General features: G+C 39.6%; 1 protein-coding gene across 2 annotated transcripts in view; it reads left to right on the forward strand.

Annotated features, from left to right (window-relative positions):
• LOC117411529 (cAMP-specific 3',5'-cyclic phosphodiesterase 7B-like) overlaps positions 1–22,744 on the forward strand; it is a 69,932-nt gene that overhangs the window by 17,664 nt on the left and 29,524 nt on the right. Inside the window, exon 1 of one of the 2 annotated variants that reach the window (XM_059025210.1) lies at positions 12,756–13,190. The exons of the other annotated variant lie outside the window; for it this stretch is intronic. Coding sequence (XP_058881193.1) covers positions 12,956–13,190 — 235 coding nt within the window. The 5' untranslated portion in view covers positions 12,756–12,955. Of the gene's footprint in view, positions 1–12,755; positions 13,191–22,744 lie in introns of those variants that run through there. 2 annotated transcript variants of the gene reach the window in all.

The following is a 22,744-nucleotide window of genomic DNA, read 5'->3' on the forward strand; positions in this document are numbered from 1 at the left end:
AGCATATTTGGAGTACACATTATGGATGTTTTATCTGAACCCACTTTACTTTTTCAACAAGCTATCAGCATTCACAACAGGAGGCAATGCAGTCTAAATATTTTAGATGGGATGGGTATCAGGAGAACCTATTGCATTTTTTGATTAATAAATAATAATGCCTCCAGGCTTTTCATTGTCCCATGTTAAAATGTACCCACACTAAATTCTTTTGGATGGGTATATCTATTGTATGTGTTTATCCTTTAGCATCTACCCATATCACATTAAAAAGGATACTGAAGCTGACTGTGAACAATATGCAAACTCATGCCTTTACGAAAGGCTTGATAAGGTAGACTATCATTTTACGTGCATCTCTGACACAGGCACAGCATTCATTTTTTATCACTGTTTTCGAGCATCTGGATAAGAAAATATAAAGAAATTGAGTATTTACTGTGCTGCTCCTTTTATCTTACTGGTCTGGGCAAGTACTAAAATATCTTTGTAAATCTCACTGCAGTATGATTGGAAATGCAACAATTGTGGTCTGATTTTCAAAAACCATGAGTGAAAACTCATTTGATATACCAAAGTCCTGAGATACAAGTGACGCACAGTCTCAAATGCCAAGGACATTCAGATAAAGCTAAATATTTTCAAAGAAACATATTACAATTGTTGTAATTACAGCCTGAATAACTTTAAGCCTATATTGTATGCACCAGGGTCTGCTTCGGAAGTATAACCTGCTGGAGCAAAATAAGTTCAATGGTTCATAGGGTTTCTTGCAGTTTTTTTATGTATGTTGGTTGAGAGTTCTGCCCTGGGGGTTGTTATTAGTACATACATATAAAATTTTAGCAATATCTGAAACAACACTTTTGGACCATGTCAGGAGGTGTGTGGTGTGGGAAGAAGTGAATGCCCAATACTGTGTAATTTGTAATCCAAACAAATGTCTGTTTTATTTAAAAGAATCACAGTCCCCCTATACCAGCAATGGTATAGAGGAAAACAGCAGGTTTTCAATACCCAATCAAAAATATCAACAACTAATAAAGTCCCATTGTTTATTCCAACCGTGCATGGAAAAGTGCTCTGGGAGTGGTGTTGTTGCCGTGTTGTTGTGCTCATGTAGGCAGTGGTGCTCTGGGGTTTGTGCTGGCTCTGTGGCTGCAGCTCCCAATCCGCTACTCCTCTGTAACACAAATACACAAAACAAAAGCAAAGTTCCGGCGCATTAGTATTTTCAGCTAAAGGGGCTGTATTCATGTAGCTGTGTCCCCTTTGTACTGCCAAACTTCTAGCTGTGATCAGCATGGTGCCACGCTCTATCCAATCGCTGCGTGCCCCACAGCTGATCACAATAGATTTGTTTAGCAGTCTTGAAACTACACCCTTTCTCCAAGAGGGACGACTTCCGGTTCCGTCCTACCATTGAGTCGGCCCAGCTCTGTGAAAGCGTGCCACCAACCTCACTTAGCGCCCTTCCTGGTCGGGAAGTCATGAGTAAGTTCTTGAAGAATAATAAAGTTTGATAACATTTTCTTCATGTCTCCTTGGCTTTTTCTGTATACAACTTTAGACTAAGCTTGGTGAAAATATATTCTTATTGGTTTTCTGTGTCTGTTTGTTTATCTGCATGTTTAACACAGTGGTGACTTTAGTTGCCATAATGATAGACATATCAGCAGACAGGCACTGCACAATGCTCTGCACTAGTGTTGTCACTAAAAACATTGCCGGTTGTTGTTCAAAGTGATTAAAGTAAATACGAGAAAAAAATGATGGACAGGCTAACCATTATACATGTATCCTTGTTCTACACAACATATGTAAAACAGGAAGAAATGCATCAAAAATAACAATAAATCAGAAATGAAATGCACCTGCAGTACATTGGAGTACAATGGCAGTGGAAGGGGAAGATGGTTCATATCTGTTGCAAACACTTCTCACTCTGAATATAAATTTTTTTAAAAATCAATTGGTACATTAAAGGAATTTGTCACATGTCATCATCCAGTATTTTCCTTAGTACTTATTAAGCAAAGGTTTGAAGTATGCTTGGAAATGAATTCATTTTGCTTAATATGGAGGTCTTGAGGGAGGGAGGTTATATCTTGGAATGATATGCCCTATTGGCAATAATTTCTGCTTTGTTTCTGCAACGCTTCGTGCTAAAGAAGTAGTTATTCTTCCCAGATTTTAATGGATACTGTGTAATGTACTTAGTATTACGAAAGAAAATGATGGCGATATTTGGCGCATATTGTAATTTTCCACAGTGAACTTTAAATGCATTGAACTTTACGATTGAGAGAACTGTGGGCCAAGAGAAATTTTTAAGTAAATCCTTTTTAAAGTAAATTTGTCAAGTCTCTGTTTAACAATGGATTAGTTGTGGAACATACCAAACCTAAACTATAAAATATTTATATTAGGTATTTTAAATAAACAGTGTGCTCATGAGACAGATAACCACATATTAGATCATATTATATATCATGAAAAAGATGAATAATTGAATATTGGGCTAAATGTTTGGAAAGCACCTTGGTCTAGTGGTTGGACCAAAGAACTGAGAAGTTCAGTGCATGACTCCCAGCTAATCGTGGATTCACTTTATGATCTTGGGCAATTGAATATATGTATGTCCTTCAAGCTGTAAAGGTGAAGTAAGACATGTTATGAAAATGTTAAAATGACTAGTTAAAATACAGGACTGGGAGTGGGACTTTACATGGCAAAGAGACGTGCCTTGCATATCAAGGAAGGAACTCCAACAGACAGATCCAATAGAATTGTCTACTTTCCAACAACCCCTAATATTCAGAACATTACTGATTGCCTTGTGAACAGAAGCACACATTACCCTACAGAAAGAAGAAAGAAAGCTTGCCACAAGCAGTGGCAGATAACGGGTTTGTTTTTGTTCTTTTTGAAGCAGTGCAAAGACGCTCATCAATCAATTGAGAAGCACAAGTCAGTGCTGTGTTTTGCTAGTGATTTGTATCTACCTTTTGTGTGGCAGCAATTAGGATCCCCCGTGTTTTTTTCTAAAAAGTCGGAAATTGTATTCTTCTAGGAAAAAAAATTCTCTTCCCAGAAATGCAAGGTTCTGACCTTGCTGTGCTTTGAAAACTGTGATTAAATACAGAGATAATCAGGCGACAGGGTTGTCTTTAATGGACTAGAAGTGCTTCTGGTGCTAAATGCATCACTCCTGTAGAATCGCTGTTAAATTAAAAATGAATGGTTCTAGGCCATATGGCGTGTTTGTTGGGCAAATATTTCAATTGTATTGGACTTATGAGTCAGATGTTTTCCCACCAGTCTGGGGCCCTTCCTGTAACACTTTCTGTGTTCTTCTTAAAATGATTTGAAAGAGCATTCTCTGTTCAGTATCACATCTGATACAGCACTGTATTGGTTTATTCTCTTCAATGAGCACCTTGCATGTTTATTCTACTTTGATTTTGTGGTGCTCTAAAAAGGCCGGTGTTGATTAGTTTGTTAAGCTGGGGGCAAGAGGTTTTTAAAGTCTTTTTTTTTTTTAACTTTGCTTGTGACAGAATATCAATAAGTCTTGTACAATTTCTGTAAAGTTGCTGTTATCAACAATCTTATATTTGTTATGCATGCATGTCCTAAAATATGTTACCAAATGCAACCAGCAATCTTATCCATGTCCATGGAGGGCATCTTCCAAACCACCTAGCCTAGCCAAGTTTCATGTACAGAAAAGAGCTGTAGACAAATACCTTTTTATTAATGACATAATGCTAAATATCTTCAGGAATCAGTATTGTGGTTAGGAAAAGTGCATTTACCTAGAATGCCAGTACAGAAATTACCACCTCATAGGAAACTGGGCACACTGGCTACAGCCTTTAATATGTGTAAATAAATATGCAAAAAATAATTTCTAAACACATGAAATATCAACTGCATTACTTAAGTATCAAAGGAAAACATCCTAATATATACTTTGCACACATAAACCTTTTGGTTTTGATTTCTTAGTGTTACTTGGCTACGGCCTTCAAAATATGAATAAGCCCTGTAGTGTGTGGATTCTGAACTCTGCTCACAAGAGTTGAACCACGTGTAGCTTGTTTAGTCTATTGTGCTTTTATCAAAATCGCTTCCCTCATTTCCGAGAATCTACAACGCACAATGCTTGAGTTCCCAGTGGTGATGGAAGAGGACAGTTCCTTTTTTAAATGGTCAGGTGTGGGGGGGGGGGGGAGGGGGGTGTGTGGTGGTGGTGGTGGTGGTGGTGGGGGGGGGGGGGTTCAAGACACTCTCCAATCTGTACTGACCTTGGTGTACGAGCTGTTTGGTATGCATTCTCAACATTAGAAAAAGTGTGTTGTGTCCATTTTCCCAGTTTGTTGAGCTATCCTAAGAGAACTTTAAGGTGGCCTTCAGATATATACAGTATATATTGTTATAGGGCAGCAGTAATCTCATTAAGTCCTAGGTGTGTCTCCACAATATACCGTGGCTTATTATTTTTTACACCAATGACCCCTACCATGAAACATCATAGGAAAGTGTTCTACACAAAGCCCATTCTACTGCTTTATATACACAACCATATAATCATGCAATTCAGTACCTAGGCTTTCTGAGAAAATGTTCTGGGGGCTGAGATGTTTATAAATATGCTTTACTATACATCAGAATGGTAAGTTGTGACACTAACATTAATACAAGGCTACACTGAAGCCTTGTATTTGGCGTTCTCTTCAACTATTTTCTAATAAAGTTCCATATAAAAGCCTGTATGCTTATCTTGCATAGCATATGAGCACACTTCTATTACAAAACATTATGTACCTATTTGCCCAATTAGATGGTAAGAACAGATAGTATACAAAGTTGTTTCTAAACACCTACTTGAAAGAATTGAACCATTTTACACAATAATACATCTAAATACAATGGGCCTGTAAAAAAAAAGTGCTCCTCAATTTTCAAAGTTAGATTTTCTACAGATTTAGATAAAAACTAGGTACCTTCCAAGTACAACAGTTTGTCACATTCACAAAGGAAGTTAGGACATCAATATATGCTATAACCAGGATCTGCATACCCATAATGTTAAATCTGTTTAATCTATGAACTCACATGCAAGGTCAAGTACTTGAAGACTAAATACTGTGCCCCACCTTGGCAGCTGAAGAGGTTGGATTTCAAAGTAGAAAACCAACCAAAGCTGCCCTTACCTAGCTCTAAATGCACCAATGTGTATGCAAACGGTAAATACCCCTTTAAAAATCTTAGTATAGTTAATCCTGCCCTGGCATGTTTGTATCTCTAGTTCTTAGGCATAAAGCTAAGATTAGTTTTTCTGAAAACACTTTTAGCATTAAATGTTCAATCTTTAATCTTTACTCAGGATTTCGGTATTGGGTACAGGCTGTGGTTTCTTGTGTTTATCTGTTGAATTCTCCAAGTAACCTGGAATTTTCTTTTTTTTTCTTTACTGTGGGTTGAATAGAATTAGAGTGGTGCTTACCAGAGATTGACACATAGATACCAGCCACTGATAAACAGGTCACACTGCCCATCCATCTGTAAAAGTGTCCTACAATTTTGTACATTTTTATAAATATTTATAATTTTCCATATTTCTGCCTTCCATGCGAGATTTACCTTCTTTGTGGGTTGTTTGCCTATAGGTACAGTAACTTTAGCAGTAGAGATATCTCATACAAAAAATAGTATTAGTTGCCTATAACAATAGTTTACTCTAGATAACTATACAGAATACAGTAATATTGTATATTATAGAAAAACTATTGTAGAATACTGTATGTTTTTGTTTATATATATATATATATATATATATATATATATATATATATATATATATATATATATATATAAACTGTATGTTTTTGTTTATATATATGGGGATACAAGCTTTCATGTCCAACAGTATATTTGCAGTCAGATAAATACGGGTCATTCCATGCCAACTTAATCATTGCCATTGCCCGTCCGTCTCAGATTTTCAGACACACTGAGTTCAGAAATGATAGCCAATATTTTTTTTTTTAAATTTCCCCTTCGACCTATGACCTTGCAAAGGTCAACCTAAAGTGCGAAAGGGACCTTGGCCAGAAAAATCACCCTGGGTGCAATTTAGACGCTCCCATCATGTGTAGCACCTCGTTCTACTCGTAATGAATAGGGCTTTTCAGAAGAAAATACTAGGAGCACCCGACTCACTTCTGGCAAATTTCAAATGTGTCATCGTAACAAAGAAGTCCCAAGTCCCATGCAAGTTCATAACCCGTCAGCTCCAAGCTAGTGCCAGTGGAAGCACATACTGTTACTTTTTCCTCTAGATCAATCCTCAGAGAATGCAAAGTTTTAGAAATAGCCAGTTTGGATAGAACTATGTGGCACTTTAGCCTCACCAAAGTGGCTATAAGCAATGCTTGAATGCATGACAAATGCAACTTCAAAAATCTGCCAAAAACGCAAGTTATTACGGCCTAAACTTGGTTTCAAATAGCGAAAAATCAAATTTCAAGGGGGTTTAATGACCAGTGGTGGGACTTGAAACCAAATGTTTTTCACAGAATTTGGAAGACTGGTACCTAAGGGTCTTACAGCAATACTTACATTTTAGGACCGTGTGGCGGAGTGTCCCGCCCCTATGTATTATTATTTGTATTTTTGTTTGCGGCGCGGGTAAAAGCGCCGCGTCTTTTATTATTATATTTAAAACCCCTGTGAGGATGCATGGCTGATCAGCTACTGATTATTTAACTAGCTGACAGTCATGCATCCTTACCAAACGCGTGCAGACTCTGGCCGAGGGGTAATAAGATAATTAACAACTAGTTAATTCCTCGGCCAGAGTATATAAACCTGCAGCTCTCTGCACTCGTGGTTGGAGTGTAGAGAGGAGAGTACGGGGAGCGGAGAGAAAGAAGCATTTAAAAACAATTGCTAAAACGTGCTGGAGTATCCAGCACGACACTTACTTGTTTGTTTGTTTATTCGTTTGGCCCTCGTGCACTTTGGTTTCTGTTTTGTTGTTTTTGTTTAAATCTTTTGTTTTGTTTATTAAACACGCTGAATGCCTTTGCATTCAGCTTCACCCGCCCATCCACTGTTTTGACTCAGTTACTTCCTGGTCCGTGACGTCATCACACATCACCACTGCGAGCCAGACTGCCACATACCCACATCCCCTACAGGGTAAATGGTTAGGCTGAAGTTCGAATAAAACTTGTCAGTTACCCCTCATCTGGTAATTTGCCAGAAGTGAGTCGGGTGCTCCTAGTATTTTTTCTGAAAAGCCCTATTCAATACGAGTAGAACGAGGTGCTACACATGATGGTAGCATCTAAATTACACCCAGGGTGATTTTTCTGGTCAAGGTCCCTTTCTCACTTTAGGTTGACCTTTGCAAGGTCACAGGTCGAAGGGGAAATTTAAAAAAAAATACTGGCTATCATTTCTGAACTCAGTGTGTCTGAAAACCCCCAGGTGAATTTTTCTAGGAAAATCTGAGACGGACAGGCAACAAAATGTCCCTTTTCTGGTTGAGTTGGCGTGGAATGAACCATACAATTATTTACATTGGGTTACCCCAATTTAGGGTAAAAACATTACATGTGTTAGAATTATAGTACAGCACCCACTCGATATATTGTGGGTGTCGGGGTCCAATATAAATCCGCTATATATCAAGGCCCACGATATAGCGAGAGACCCCTAGAAAAACAAACAGGCTAATAACAAATACTGTTAAACCACACCCTCGTTTTATCGGTGGCGTCAGGGTCCAATATAAATCCTCTACGCAACCCGCTTTTTCTCATTTTTTGTATAAAAAGCAGCACACTGTTTTGATTCGTACTGCAGAGGGTAATTTCTTCTCATCAACTTCAGTCTCCAATTCATTTCATGAGTCTTCCTCTCCTTTCTCAAATGCACAAATCCGCTGCATTGAAAAAATCAATTCCCAACATACAGTGCCTTGCATAAGTATTCACCCCCCTTGGACTTTTCCACATTTTGTAGTGTTACAACCTGGAATTAAAATGGATTTAATTAGGATTTCTTGTCACTGATCTACACAAAATAGTCCATAATGTCGAAGTGGGGAAAAAAATCTACATATTTTTCAAAATTATTTACAAATAAAAAACTGAAAAGTCTTGATTGCATAAGTATTCACCCCCTTTGCTGTGACACCCCTAAATAAGCTCTGGTGCAACCAATTGCCTTCAGAAGTCACATAATTAGTTGAATGGAGTCCACCTGTGTGCAAGTAAAGTGTCACATGATCTCAGATTAAATACACCTATTTCTGGAAGGCCCCAGAGTTTGTTAGAGAGCATATCTAAACAAACAGCATCATGAAGTCCAAGGAGCTATCAAAACAAGTCCGGGATAAGGTTCTGGAGAAGCACCAATCAGGGTTGGGTTATAAAAAAATATCCCAAACTTTGAACATCCCCCGGAGCACCGTTAAATCCATTATTAAAAAATGGAAAGAATATGGCACAACCGCGACTCGGCCTAGAGAAGGCCGTCCAACAAAACTCAGTGACCAGGTAAGGAGGGCATTAGTCAGAGAAGCAACCAAGAGGGCAATGGTAACTCTGAAGGAGCTGGAGAGATCCACAGCTGAGATGGGAGAAACCGTCCATGGGACAACTATAACCCGGTGTAGCAGGGCGGTAGTAAGCCCTGCTGATTAAATGTGTATATTTATTTTAGAACAGGGTTTCCCCCTCCGTCCGTGTTATTTTGTATTTGTTTGTTTTATTATTATATAGGACGAGCAAGGTGCCGTCCTTCAGTGTTTTGTATTAATATTATCGTTATGATTTAGTGTTTTAATATGACGGCGAAACGTCGTGGGTTTTGTTGTTTTGTTTATAGAAGTGACGGCGTAGCCGTTTGTTTGTTATTATTTAGTAGCGTGGATGGAAAGCCCCATCCACACAGTATTTAGAAAACTCGTGCAGAAGGTGGTCATCTCCCGAATTAATTAGGTGATTTAATTTGTTGCTAATTGGGAGATGGTCACCTGTATAAAAAGCCTGCAGCTCTCCAGCTCATGGTGGGTGTTTAAGAGGAGGAACGAGAGCGGAAAGAGAGAGCGCGAGCAAAAACGAAACTAAATTAAAAACTCTAGGAGCAGTGAAGGCAATTGCTCAGCCTGACCTGGGTTTTGTTTATATTTTGTGTTCGTGATTTTGTTTCTGTTTAAACCTTTTATTTTTGCTCTGTGAGCACAGTTTATTTTTGTTAAAATATTTGATTTATTTTTGCTGAATAAAAACAGCACCGCCTTTAACTGCAGTACTTGCCTGTTGTGTGTTTACCTTCCTTCTTCTGCCGTGATGTCACCGCCAGCCACCCTGTCACACCCGGACACTCCACAAAGCTGGGCTTTATGGAAGAGTGGCGAGAAAAACGCCATTGCTGAAAAAACCCCATATCAAATCCTGTTTGGATTTTGCCAAAAGGCATGTGGGAGACACAGCAAACATGTGGAAAAAGGTCCTCTGGTCTGATGAGACCCAAATTGAACTTTTTGGCCTTAGCGCAAAACGCTATGTGTGGCGCAAAACCAACACTGCTCATCACCCTGAGAACACCATCCCCACGGTGAAGCATGGTGGTGGCAGCATCATGTTATGGGGATGCTTTCCATCGGCAGGGACTGGGAAACTGGTCAGGATTGAGGGCTAGATGGATGGAGTCAAATACAGGGAAATTCTAGAGGAAAACCTGTTTCAGTCTGCAAGAGACCTGGGACTGGGGCGGAGGTTCACCTTCTAGCAGGACAATGACCCTAAACACACAGCCAAAGCTACACTGGAGTGGTTTAAAAACGAGAACCTGAATGTCTTAGAATGGCCCAGCCAAAGCCCAGACCTCAATCCGATTGAGAATCTGTGGCAAGACTTGAAAATTGCTGTTCACCAACGGTCCCCATCCATATTGACAGAGCTTGAGCAATTTTGCCAAGAAGAATGGGCAAAAATTGCAGGTTCCAGATGTGCAAAGCTGGTAGAGACTTACCCAAAAAGGTGCTTCTACCAAGTATTGACTGAGGGGGGTGAATACTTATGCAATCAAGAAATGTCTTTTTTTTGTTTAATTAACTTTTGTGTCACAATAAAAAATATTTTGCACCTTCAAAGTGTTAAGTATGTTGTGTAAATCAAATGGTAAAAATCCCATTTAAATCCATTTTAATTCCAGGTTGTAACACTACAAAATGTGGAAAAGTCCAAGGGGGGTGAATACTTATGCAAGGCACTGTAGAAGGTTTGTTGCTAGGGAGCTGACGTCACTGCCTTGTGACTTTTGCTATTGCATTGCTGCCACACGTGAACACCTTGCTGGCTAAAATAAAACCCGCTTCAGCAAGTAGATATTTAATTTGCTTTGTGTTATTGTGCAATTTGTGTGTATATGATAACAGTACGATATTAATGCTTTGTTTTTAATTGTTTTGTATATTTGTGTTTGTGTTGTGCAGTACAAAATAAAACTAACAATAATTCGTAATGCGAATATATCCGAATCCACAGTTTAGCGAGGGGCAATATAACGAAGGGTGGGTGTATTTGTACTATAAATGAGCTGTAAAATATACTACTTGAACCTTAGCAACAGAAAAAATAACATGTCTATACATTTGCATGTACTGTACATAAGTCCATGTCTTTATGGTACAGTAGATACGTAATTTAGTGTGATTTGTTTTGGAGTTTTGGATAGTTTGAGTCAATAAAACCTCAACTGGAGGTTTGCTAGGGGCTGGATGCAAGATAAACTCCTATAGTTTAGTTTGGACAGAGTGCGGGATTAAGGAAAGGACGATAATGCTACACACCCACACACAAAATGGATTCTAACAGGGTTCTGGCAAAAGTATGGTCCTTGCTCGGATTAAAGCGATAATACATTCTTAGCTTGGTAGGGAAATAATTGCAAAACAAATAAACAGCACTGTGGGAGGAGGGGGTTACACTAAATATGAAACACAAAGGGCTTTTCCCAACTTTTTGTAGGACCTCTAATATTTAGCCTGGCAATGCAGAAAAGTTATGAGTTACCTGTGGTACTATGAAGTGGTACTCTAACTATTGACAGACCACACCATTGGCAACACAATTGATCTTGAATAAATATTGCATCTTAATAGCACTCTGGAACGGGTATGATACCATTACAGAAATGTGTATTTGTTCATTTTCTTTAGTGTGTCGAAATATGAAAATATGTGAGTCCCTATCTACCAATGATGTATACCCTTGTGGCTACTGTTGTGCCACCATTTACCTTTGTCCAGAACCATGGACTGAACAAGCTCCATGCTAGCTGTGGTGTGATGTTCTGGAGTTTGGGATCTTATTTTATATACAGTAGGTTTGAAACAAATGCATCCATTTAAAACTACTGAATTTCCTCCCCAAATTGGCTGTGAATCAGAGTTGGTTTATGAAACTTGAGTTTGACTAATACGTCACTGCTGGATGTTTATGTGCCCTTGTCAAGCTGTGTTTATGAAGGTGAGGAGCTGATGGTACAGACTACAGTCTTGTATGGTGTACACTAAGAAATATTCTTACAAAGCTTGGTCTGGGATTGCCACTGTATTGCATTGTTTGATGGTGTACTAGTTATTTTGCTTTCACCCAGGCCCCGACTGTACAGTACATCCCTAGCTGCACCTCACAGGCCTTCTTCATCTCCCTACAATCAAAATACAAATATGGTCATTTTCTTACTATGTCACTAACCTAACCTAAACTGGCACAATGAAGGGTATTCATACTCATACTTGTCCACTTGGACAAAGTAGAGAGAGTATTGTGAGAGTATTCCAGGGGGGTGAAAGGTTTATCTCTTTATATTCAGATCCTGTTGCTGGTTTTCCTGCACTCCGTTGTTCTCAACTCCTTTAGAAATCAGGGAGCTGTTTTTCCCTTCGAGCTGACAAATGGGCAGCTGATCTGAGTAGCAGGCGCAATCCCGTTTGGACGGACTGCTGTAAAATGAAAGGAAGCTAAAAGCTTCTAGAATTGTGTTACTGTTTATAAATTCTTGCAATCTTCTTAGCATTACAGCCGTAATACATTAGCGCATTGCAGGGCAATCAGGGACAGACAGCTATGAACTTGTTTGCTGAGATGTTGAACCTCTCTGTTCATTATGTGCTCGTTTGGACTTGGGAGCTCTCCTAATATTTGTGTATCTGTCATTCCAGCCTGGTATTGACCAAAACCAAAAAACGTATTTCTCATTGCAGCAGGTACATTTTCCCTGTGTTTGTCCGTCTGAGTGGGGTGCATAGAGTAATCCTGTGGGCAGCAGTGTGGAGTAGTGGTTAGGGCTCTGGACTCTTGACCGGAGGGTCGTGGGTTCAATCCCAGATGGGGGACACTGCTGCTGTACCCTTGAGCAAGGTACTTTACCTAGATTGCTCCAGTAAAAACCCAACTGTATAAATGGGTAATTGTATGTAAAAAATAATGTGATATCTTGTAACAATTGTAAGTCGCCCTGGATAAGGGCGTCTGCTAAGAAATAAATAATAATAATAATAATAATAATCCACTGAATTCTTGTTCTTCCTCAGCCTTATGTGGCCTTGTTATGCAGACTGACATATCAGAGAGGGAATCTGACATTCTCTCTCTCTCTCTCTCTCTCTCTCTCTCTCTCTCTCTCTCTCTCTCTCTCACACACACACTTTCTCTAGCTCGCTCACTCTCAATCTCTCGCTCTCTCACTTAGGAATAGTTACTCAGGCTACAGGGACCTTGAGAGTACATTTGGGCATTTCGTTTAGTCAGAGAGAGACACAGGCACATAGAAGGGAGTAGGAGGAACACTGATCTTGCTGTCCCACAATACGGTCCTGTGCAGTACCTCTGCTTGTTTGTAGTGCTGGAAGTGAGCATCAAGGAGGATGCCTGTATTAAATAGATTCTTGAACTCAGAGCTAGGCAGAAGGTGGATGGCAGGTGAGGAGCTGCTTCCTAGCTCTGTCTGGACACTCTCCACCTACCAGCAAGGAGCACTGACTCTGGAGCTGCCTGAGTTAATCCAACTGGTCAAGCCGTTGTGGAAATCCAAGCACAACCTGCAGGGACCAAAGAAAAGAGGAATGTTTGAAAATGAAGACGCCCTGTCTGATTATCAAGGTAAAACCTTTGTTTTATGAATCATGCCTTATGCAGACACCTGTTTATAAAACCTCCTCCGAAAGAATAGTTAAGCGTGATAGTAATGTATGGACTAATAGGCTCGCTGTTTGGAAAAAAAAAAATCACTGTAGTTATGTGTGGTTCTATGAGTAACCATGAATGTGAAAAATACTGTATTAGGCATTTCATGTTTCGTGAAGTGTAGTGTGTAGATTTCTCCAGAATGTTGTGTGTCTTTTTGGATCATGCAGATTGTGTTTTGAAACACACACTAGAACACAAGTAAATTATCATATTATGAAATTTGTATTTTTTTGTATATATATATATATATATATATATATATATATATATATATATATATTATTTAGGTTTAGAGTGAAAGCAATCCTCAGTCTTATTATTTATTTATTTATTTATTTATACTTGAGCATTCATCAAAAGGACGAGTTAAAAAAATAAAAACATTTCACCATGCTGGACAAACAATTTAGGTTGATTTAAAAACAAACTGCATTGTATTCATATACACTTGAGCTCAGCTAATGTATGCTAACATTGGTTACAGAGTGACAGTGGAAGCAACTCAGTCTGGCCCTTACTGGTAATACTGTGGACTGGTTCATACTGCTTCTTTTACTCCAAGGCATACTATAGATTAGTGCTTTGACCTTACACACAATAACAGCTTCTGTCAATACTGTAGATATACCGTACTAGTATTTTTCTCACTCAGTCTCACTACTGGCATGCAATATTAATAAGATTAATGATATATGAATATATCCCCCTGTATGACCCAAGGAGTATCTCTGTGGGAAGCTTGTGATTCACATTTTGTTTTGATAAGAAAGCATTCTACTGAGAAATGGTGACCTGTTTTAGACCTTTGGGGGTGGTGGGGGTTCATTTAGTCAAAAAAAAATGACATACTGTCAGTCATGTGCAGTATTAAAAGCATACTTTTGCAAGTATGCTTTTAAACAACAAGCTGTTGTTGTTTTCTGATCGTATGCTACCATTCACTACAAATTTGAGTTGTGGGTGTTCCTGTCACACTTTGAGAAGAGAGACACAATGTAAATGAACAACAGTTGTGACTGCACACCCTTTGCAATAGCAAATACAACCGAGGTATACAGTCGTCACTGGTCATTTGACAGTAGTCCCTATGTAGGGGCTGGTCATTTTACAGGCATGCAGCGTAATTACAAAAGTAGCCAATCACCTTCGGGATAACATTTTTTTAATTTCAGACCTGAAACAATCAAGAATTAAGCCCGGAAAAACAGTGCCCGTTGCATCTCAATGGAGGAGGTCGCGTCGCAAAAATTTTTTTTGTGAGCGAGCATCACAATGACCGATGAAATCGCAGCAAGGGACACACAATTTGTGATTTCTTTATGATGTTTGACCTGCTCTGGATGCATAAAGTACAGTGGAAATGGGGCAAATCAGTGACAATATGCGAAAACATAAGGCTATGGCACAATTTTGGCAAGAAGGTGATGTGATCGTGAAAACCACATACGCCTGGAGACATGCATACATTCTCTCTCTCTATTCATTCCTCTGGAATTTACCACGCTCGCTCCCTCCTCCTCAGCCAAGGACCTCGGAGTAACCCAGGACCCCTGCCTCTCCTACTCCCAGCACATCTCCACTCTAGCACGCACCTGCCTATTCTTCCTGAGCAACATATGAAAAATCCCTTCCTCACCAACTGCTCCCCACATCTCCTTGTCCAGGCCCTGGTACTCTCCTGCCTAGACTACTGCAACTCCCTCCAGGCCGGCATCCCTGGGTGCGCCACCCGTCCGCTCCAGTTCATCCAGAACTCCGCTGCTCGCCGGGTGTTCTCTCTGCCTCGCTTCTCCCACGCTATTGGACTGCTCCACTCACTCCACTGGCTCCTGATCACCACTCGCATCCAGTTCAAGACTCTTGTACTAGCCAACTGATGCCTTGACCAGACTACACCCAGCTACCTCCAGACCCTCATCTCAAAATCAACATTTTGCAATGGCCATCTCAGTCTTTGGACTTGAACCCTGTTGAAAACCTGTGGTTTCACTTGAAGAGGGCAGTCCATAAGTGCAGACCGAAGGATATCAAGGATCTGGAAAGATTCTGTATGGAGGAATGGTCTGATCCCTCCCAATGTGTTCTCCAATCTCATTAAACATTATAGAAAAAGACTCAGTGCCGTTATCCTTGCAAGGGGAGGGTGCACAAAGTACTGAAAACAAGGGTGCCAATAATTGTGACACTTTATTTTTTTGGAAATAAATTTTTAATTTGAGAAATGTGTAATTTTGGTTGATTCCATTGAGTCATTAATAAAGTCAAATATATTCCACATGTTGGAAAATTACAATATATATATATATATATATATATATATATATATATATATATATATATATATATATATATATATATATATATTGTAAACGTAGCCTACTGGCTGAGGCTCACTTTTCACCCTTTACACACAGATCTGGACACATAACGGTACTTTGAAAGCACTTTTGTGCACTTTTATTAATGACAAAACAATGAAACAAATACATAACTCCACTTTGGAGTACTACCTAAACTTTTTTCCAAATCTAACTATGGCTGGATGGTTAAGCCGTTTTCCAGCAAAAACACTTTTTTCACACACACACACACACGGTGCACACAGTACCTTACTTCGACCACACAGGTCCGCTCCACACATGGCTTATTCTTCATCAGCCTGTTCTCCATCAGCAGCCCTGACTGCAGGGTTTCTCTTGCCTTTATACAGGTGCTTCAGGTGCATCAAATTAACCTGAGAAAATAAAAAATACAGTAAATAATTACATTTGAGAGTGATTATGACTAAGAGCAGTTATACGAGTAAATATTTGGTTATAACAGTAAATTCCATTAAGAGTAAGTAGTAAGTAAAATAAATGGATAAGAACGATTTCAAATAAGAGCAATTACAAAAACGTGAATACGGTTACCTTTTAGAGTAAAATCAAGTACAAGATACAGAAAATATAATTATGATTGAGAGCAGCAGATGATGCAAGCACTGCTACAATTGGGTGCTATATAGGACAGTATAGTCAAGAGTTGTGAGGTTTACAGATGCTGTCTGAACAGGTGTGTCTTGAGGAGGCGCCGAAAGGTGATCAGGGAATGAGCAGTCCTAATATCTGTGGGTAGGTCATTCCACCACTGAGGAGCAAGGGTTGAGTAGGAGCGGGCTCTGGAGGCAGGGGAGCAGAGGGGGTGTACAGCTAGTCTGCCGGTGGCAGAGGAGAGGAGGGTGCGAGAGGGGGGTAGGGAGAAATAATATTCAAGCAGTAGGAGGGGGCAGAAAGGTCGAGACAGTGAAGTACAAGAGTTCTGAATTGGATGTGAGTGGCGATAGGGGGCCAGTGGAGGGACCGGACCAGCAGAGTAGCGTGGGAGAAGCGACAAGGCGGAAGGAAAGGGAAAAAAGGAAGGGAATAGACAAGGCAAGCAGCAGTTTTTGATGAGCTGGAGCGGATGGATAGTGGAAGCAGGGAAGCCGACCAGGAGGAAGTTGTAGTCACGGCAGGACAGTACCAGGGCCTGAACTAGGAGCTGTGTGGAGTAGTTGGTGAGGAAGGGGCAAATTCTGCTTATGTTGCTGAGTAAAAAGCAACAAGAGCATGAGAGTAGGAGGAGGAGGGGTTGAGGGTGACACCGAGGTTCTTGGAGGATGAGGAGAGAGAGATGGTGATGGATTCAAGAGAAGTAGAGCTAGATATCAGCGATGGGGTGGAAGAAGGGGGAAGAAAAGGAGGTCTGATTTGGAGAGGTTGAGTTTAAGATGATGGGAGTGCATCCAGGAGGAGATGACCGAAAGAAGTAGAGATACGGGAGATGTGGGAGTCAGAGGGGGGAAAGGAGAGGAAGATCTTGGCATCACCAGCATAGAAATCATACAAGACGCCATGGGAGGAGATGAGGGTACCCAGGGAGTGAGTGTAGAGAGGAAACAGGAGGGGTCCCAGGACTGAGACTTGGAGGACACCTGTAGAATGATAGCAAGAGGCAGAGGGTGCGCCTAGCCAGGACACCCGGTACGTGCGATTAGCAAGGTAGGAGGAGAACCAGGCAAGAGCAGTGCCGGAGAGTCCCAGGTCAGCAAGGGACGACAGGAGAATAGAGGGGTAGCTTTGTCAAAGGCAGTCGAGGAGAATTAGGACAGAGGACAGGGAGGCAGCACTTGCAGAGAGTAGAGAGTTAGTGACGAGCAGTTTCAGTGGAGCATGCCGGGCAAAAACCGGATTGGAGAGGGTCGAGCAGAAAATGTGTTGACAGGAAAGCAGAGAGCTGGCGATGCAATGCTCAGTCGAGGGTTTTAGAGAGGAAAGGGAGAAGGGAGACAGGACAGTAGTTCTGGAGGGATGAGCAGATGGGAAGGAGCCAGAGAGTAGAGAGGTTATGAGAAGTGAGGAAATGAATGGGAGTAGAGAAGGGGCAGCAGCCTGGAAAAGGTGAGTGGGGAGAGGGTCCAGAGCACACGTGGTGGGTTTGTGGCCCTGCAGCAGGGAGCAAAGATCAAAGTCCGAGAGGGGCGAGAAGGAGGAGGGTAAATTAGTAGGGGTTGCAGAGGACAGGGGGTGGGTGGGGAAGGAGGCGAGGTATTGAAGAGTTTGCAAATGTCAGTGATTTTGGAGCGCATAGAAAAAAATGGATGGAAATGCATCTAACTTTTTTTTTGTTGTTCAGATCAAGTAAATGTATGCAATAACCATTTTTTAAGCTTGTGCACGTCTAGTGTATAATGCAGCTCATTCTAACAATTGAAGAGGAGCCTAAACAAGATAGATAATAACTGAACTACAGTGTTTCTTCCAAAATATGGAACACCGGTGAATTAATCGGTCAAATCTGTCTGGAAAAGGCAGTGCAACACTGCAAGGAGTGATGACCACTCAGCTGTGCTGACCAGACTGATTGATTCCACTGCTTCCACTTGCCCCCATTTTTATTGCCCAGAATGTGATCAAATCTAAGTCAAGAGCAGCTATGTAATATCTTCCCTGAGGTATTGCACACCAGCAGTTAGACTCTTGTTTGCTGTTGTTCTATACTTTTTAATTCTCAGAATGTTTCTTTTTACTGTTCTGTTTTAATTATTTTTATTAGTCATATCATTTCTGAAAATATGTTCTGAAGAAGCTTCTGAATTGATGGAGAAAAAATATAAAGGTACTTTAAGCAAGTTTTATAAATGCTTTATAAATAGGTTAATAAAAAACTGGACTGGACTGGACTGGATCTGTCTCTACCACACACTCAATATCCCTTAGTATAAGCATGGGGAAGCATGGTAAACTGCATTCCAAGGACATTCAAAAGTTTTATAATCAGTTTGCCTAAACAAAATGTTTCTCAAACCGATCATGAAACATCTGAATGCAGTTTACCATTTTTCCTCCTGATTACACCAGGGCTTTTTAGTACGTGGTTAAGCGATCCAGTCCAAAGTGACCCATTATTTTTTTTACATTTTAATAAAGAATTTGCAAATGGTTAAATGTATGTCCATTTGGTTGACTTTAATAAGCCATTTACTACCAAACCATCAAAGGAAACAATGCCATGAAAAAGAATGCCTCCCAGAGTTATGTATGGAGGATCTGACATAATCAGAAGTCACAATTATCGGTTAATTTCTAGATTGGGTTTGAATGGGTCTTTGAAAAAGAAGGTAAAACTTAAAAATACAAACTGATGGAAATATCTATATTATGGTATACTGTAACTGATAACCAGTAAACTTTGCACATAAAAGCTTACTGTAGTATTAAGTAGAATTATAAACACAGTTAAGCAAGTGTGGAAACAGGTGCAAGGAAGAATGCTAAACATTAAGCATAGTAAAACCAAGGAAAGGGTTGATGCATATTTGTGTGTGTTCCTTTATTGTAAAAAAGAAAAAAAAGCAGTTAAAAAGACCAATTTCTTTCACAATAAAGCTTTTCTGAATCAGAGAATAAAAGAGCAGAAGCAGACGGAGAAAGTGGGCAGGTAAAACAAAAAAAAAAATAGAAAAGAACAGCAAGTTTAAAGGTCTTAGTGCTGAATAAAAGGCTATTTTCAAGGTAGTTCAAGGTTAGGTCCCAGGGTTTTATAACTTGTTATTATGAGATGCAGACAGTGTGTGGGAACACAGTTAACTGTTTCTGTCTTATTGATGCAATCTCAACTCCTGCACACAGATTAAGTGCAATTGCAGGGAACAGGAGAAATCAGGGATTGTATAAAGTAATTTTGTTGTATTGGCCTAAAAGGTCTGGCATGTGTGAGGTGTGGATCATGAGAGGGAGGCAGTAAGGTCAGAGCATGTAGTGAGGTTATAGCACAGGAGGTGATATTAAAAAGGGAAGTAGCCAGTTAAGCTTCTAAATATAATACTACTGTAATAGTTGTGTTACTTGAAAAGATGTTGTACTTCGACACACAATTACAAAAATCCCTACCTGTTTGATATTAAATCAGGATGTTAAGTCTACTATCAATGGCATTTTTTATAACACATTATAGTACCTTTTTAATCCCTATGTTATTTGCGTTAAAATTAAACACACAATATGAACTAGAGAGAACCAGAATGATCCTAATTGAATAATTTCACCATTTTGACCATTATCTCTACACTGTAGAACCCTTAAACAACTCTTTACCAACAGTACTAACAATAATTTAATCAGAAACTTATTTTATAAATGCTCACCATTTAGCCAACCGTCTTGGAACCAGAAATTAAACTTATAAGGGCATTTTAAAAATATTACGGTGACTGAACCTCCTATTACATTTCCCTGGGCTGACGTGTGCACAATGGCTCTGACCCTTTTTGGTTTTTTTGTATTGCTTATTCAGTCATGTGACCCTGAGCAAGCCCTGTAAGCTCTCTGTGTCCCCACATCACCTCAGTTATAGCAAAAACCATTCAGATCAATGCACAGATTTTTCATAAGTTTATAATACCTTTCTTGTATTTTATTTTTGTTGTTATTGATGACATACAGGGCACATATCTTTAAACACTTCAATTAAATCGTTTTTTAAACTGCAATATTCTGGGAACTATAGGGCATGGGATTCTGGTATTCTGTTTGGCTACCTGCAGATCTATATATCAAGTTGGTGCCCCCCCCCCCCCCCCCCCTCCCCCCCGTAACAGAACTATAGAAGTCCTTCAGATATAAGATGGGAAAATCTCATGGTCTATATACACAAGTTTTTTTTAAAGAATGTTTGTTCTAAGGGGCTCCCAAGTGACGCATCCGGTAAAGGATTGCAGGATGTGCCCTATAGCCTGGATGTCGCCGGTTCGAGTCCAGGCTATTCGACTGCCGACCATGAACGGGAGTTCCCTGGGTGCGATACACAATTTGCCGAGCACCGCCCGGGTGGGGAGGGCTTAGGTTGGCCAGGGTGTCCTCGGCTCACCACGCACTAGCGACCCCTGTAGTCTGGCCGGCGCCTGCGGGCTTGCCTGTAAGCTGCCCAGAGCTGTGTTGTCCTCCGACGCTGTAGCTCTGGGTGGCTGCATGGTGGGTTTGCAGTGTGAAAAAAAGCGGTCGGCTAACGGCACACGTGTCAGCAGACAGCGTGTGTTCGTCTCCGCCCTCCCGAGTCACCGCAGGGCTGGTAGCGGTGAGCTGAGCCTAAAAATAATTGGATATTCTAAATTGGGAGAAAATGATAAAAAAAAACAAAAAAACAATTGTCAACTACAAAATTATAAAAAAAGAATGTTTGTTCTAACTTGCAGCAACATTTCTATATTTGGTAGCTTTTTTGTATCAATAATCACAATGTAATTCAGTCATCCTCTCTCTTTCTCTCTCTCTCTCTTTCTTTATCTCTATGATTTAAAATCTGAAATGCAGCAGATGTGAAGAGGATGTGCGTCATAGAGATTTATGCTTGCAAAGCCACATTTTGCATAACTTATGGCGGGTTTCAGACCACAAATGAAAACATATGAGACAAGCGTTTTTTTTTTTTTTAGTTTTTTTTTTTTATTTAGGTTCTAGTATCCTACATGCAAATCATGAAAACATTCTCATTCTAGAAATTACTGTATTGGTGTAGATACAATTCTCACTGGAAGCACAGCAATGTTTAAGCTTTTTAAAGAAAGTGTTGTACTGTTTGTGTAGCTGTATAGATGTGCTATTCACAAATTTTTAATTTTTTTTTATGGCTAAAATCATTTCAGACGGTTGTGGAGAAAAGTAAAGAATTTATCAACAGTCTAAACAGTTTTATACATAGTAAATGCTATAATCATACTACAACAATACATTCTGGGAAATAAAAATATTGTTGAGCATTTGCAAATCTTGTTACTATATACATAATGTTACCTATTTACACAGTTTTAATTAGTTTAGATGTAATACAGTAAATACAGTTTCATTTTCATGAAATGTTTAAGATTGTATTGGATTCCTTAATAACAGTCTAGAAGGGTTTGCTGAATACAAGCTTTGTGAAAAGGACCCAATCTTTTTATCTTTCTGCATTTTATGGGCTAGATTCTCAAAAAATGATTTACTCCAAAATGAACACAAATTACATTTCTATTATTATTTATTTCTTAGCAGACACCCTTATCCAGGGTGACTTACAATTGTTACAAGATATCACATTATATATTATTTCACATTATACAGATATCACATTATTTTACATATAATTACCCATTTATACAGTTGGGTTTTTACTGGAGCAATCTAGGTAAAGTACCTTGCTCAAGGGTACAACAGCAGTGTCCCCCACTGGGGATTGAACCCACAACCCTCCGGTCAAGAGTCCAGAGCCCTAACCACTACTCCACACTGCTGCCCCTAGAATGAATCTAGAATGAATTAAAACAAGATTAAATTACTGAGTTGTTTGTTACCTTTATTGTACGTGTACATAAATTTTAAGAATCTATCTATATGTCTGAATATTATGCAGGATAGTTCTGGGATATTTTTCAGTTACATTTCAGTTTTCAGTTGTATTTCTTGCTGTTAAAATAAGCTCATGTCATATTTTTAGATAAAGTGCACCGCAAAAAATAAAAAATAAAAACATTAAAAGATACAATTGTTTGAATAACATGCCAAAACCAGAAAAAAACACTCTTTAACATAATCATTTTCCTTGTGAAACAAAAGTAGAAGACAGCGATGTGACATTAACTGGAGATAGTGGGTTGTAAGGATCAGCAGCAAAGGAGGGGCAGGAAGATGAATTACAGCCTTTTGAAGTCTGACAACAAAACAATACCGGGAAAACAACTTTCCAAACCCAGAGTCTAACCTTTGCAGCACCGAGTAACTGATTAAAAAGCAAAAATCAGAACTTGATGGATTAGAAAGAGATATCATCTAGATGATTTGCAATTTTAATTGTATCACAAAGCATCTCCGGGAAAAGGGTTTTCATTTCTGGGCTTTGGTTTACTCACGGGGTTATACACAAGCTACAGTAAGTACAACAAAAACATCAGGCGCTTTCATTGTGCAGTA

The sequence above is a fragment of the Acipenser ruthenus genome, chromosome 6 (assembly GCF_902713425.1).
Source record: "Acipenser ruthenus chromosome 6, fAciRut3.2 maternal haplotype, whole genome shotgun sequence".
NCBI classification, from domain to species: domain Eukaryota; kingdom Metazoa; phylum Chordata; class Actinopteri; order Acipenseriformes; family Acipenseridae; genus Acipenser; species Acipenser ruthenus.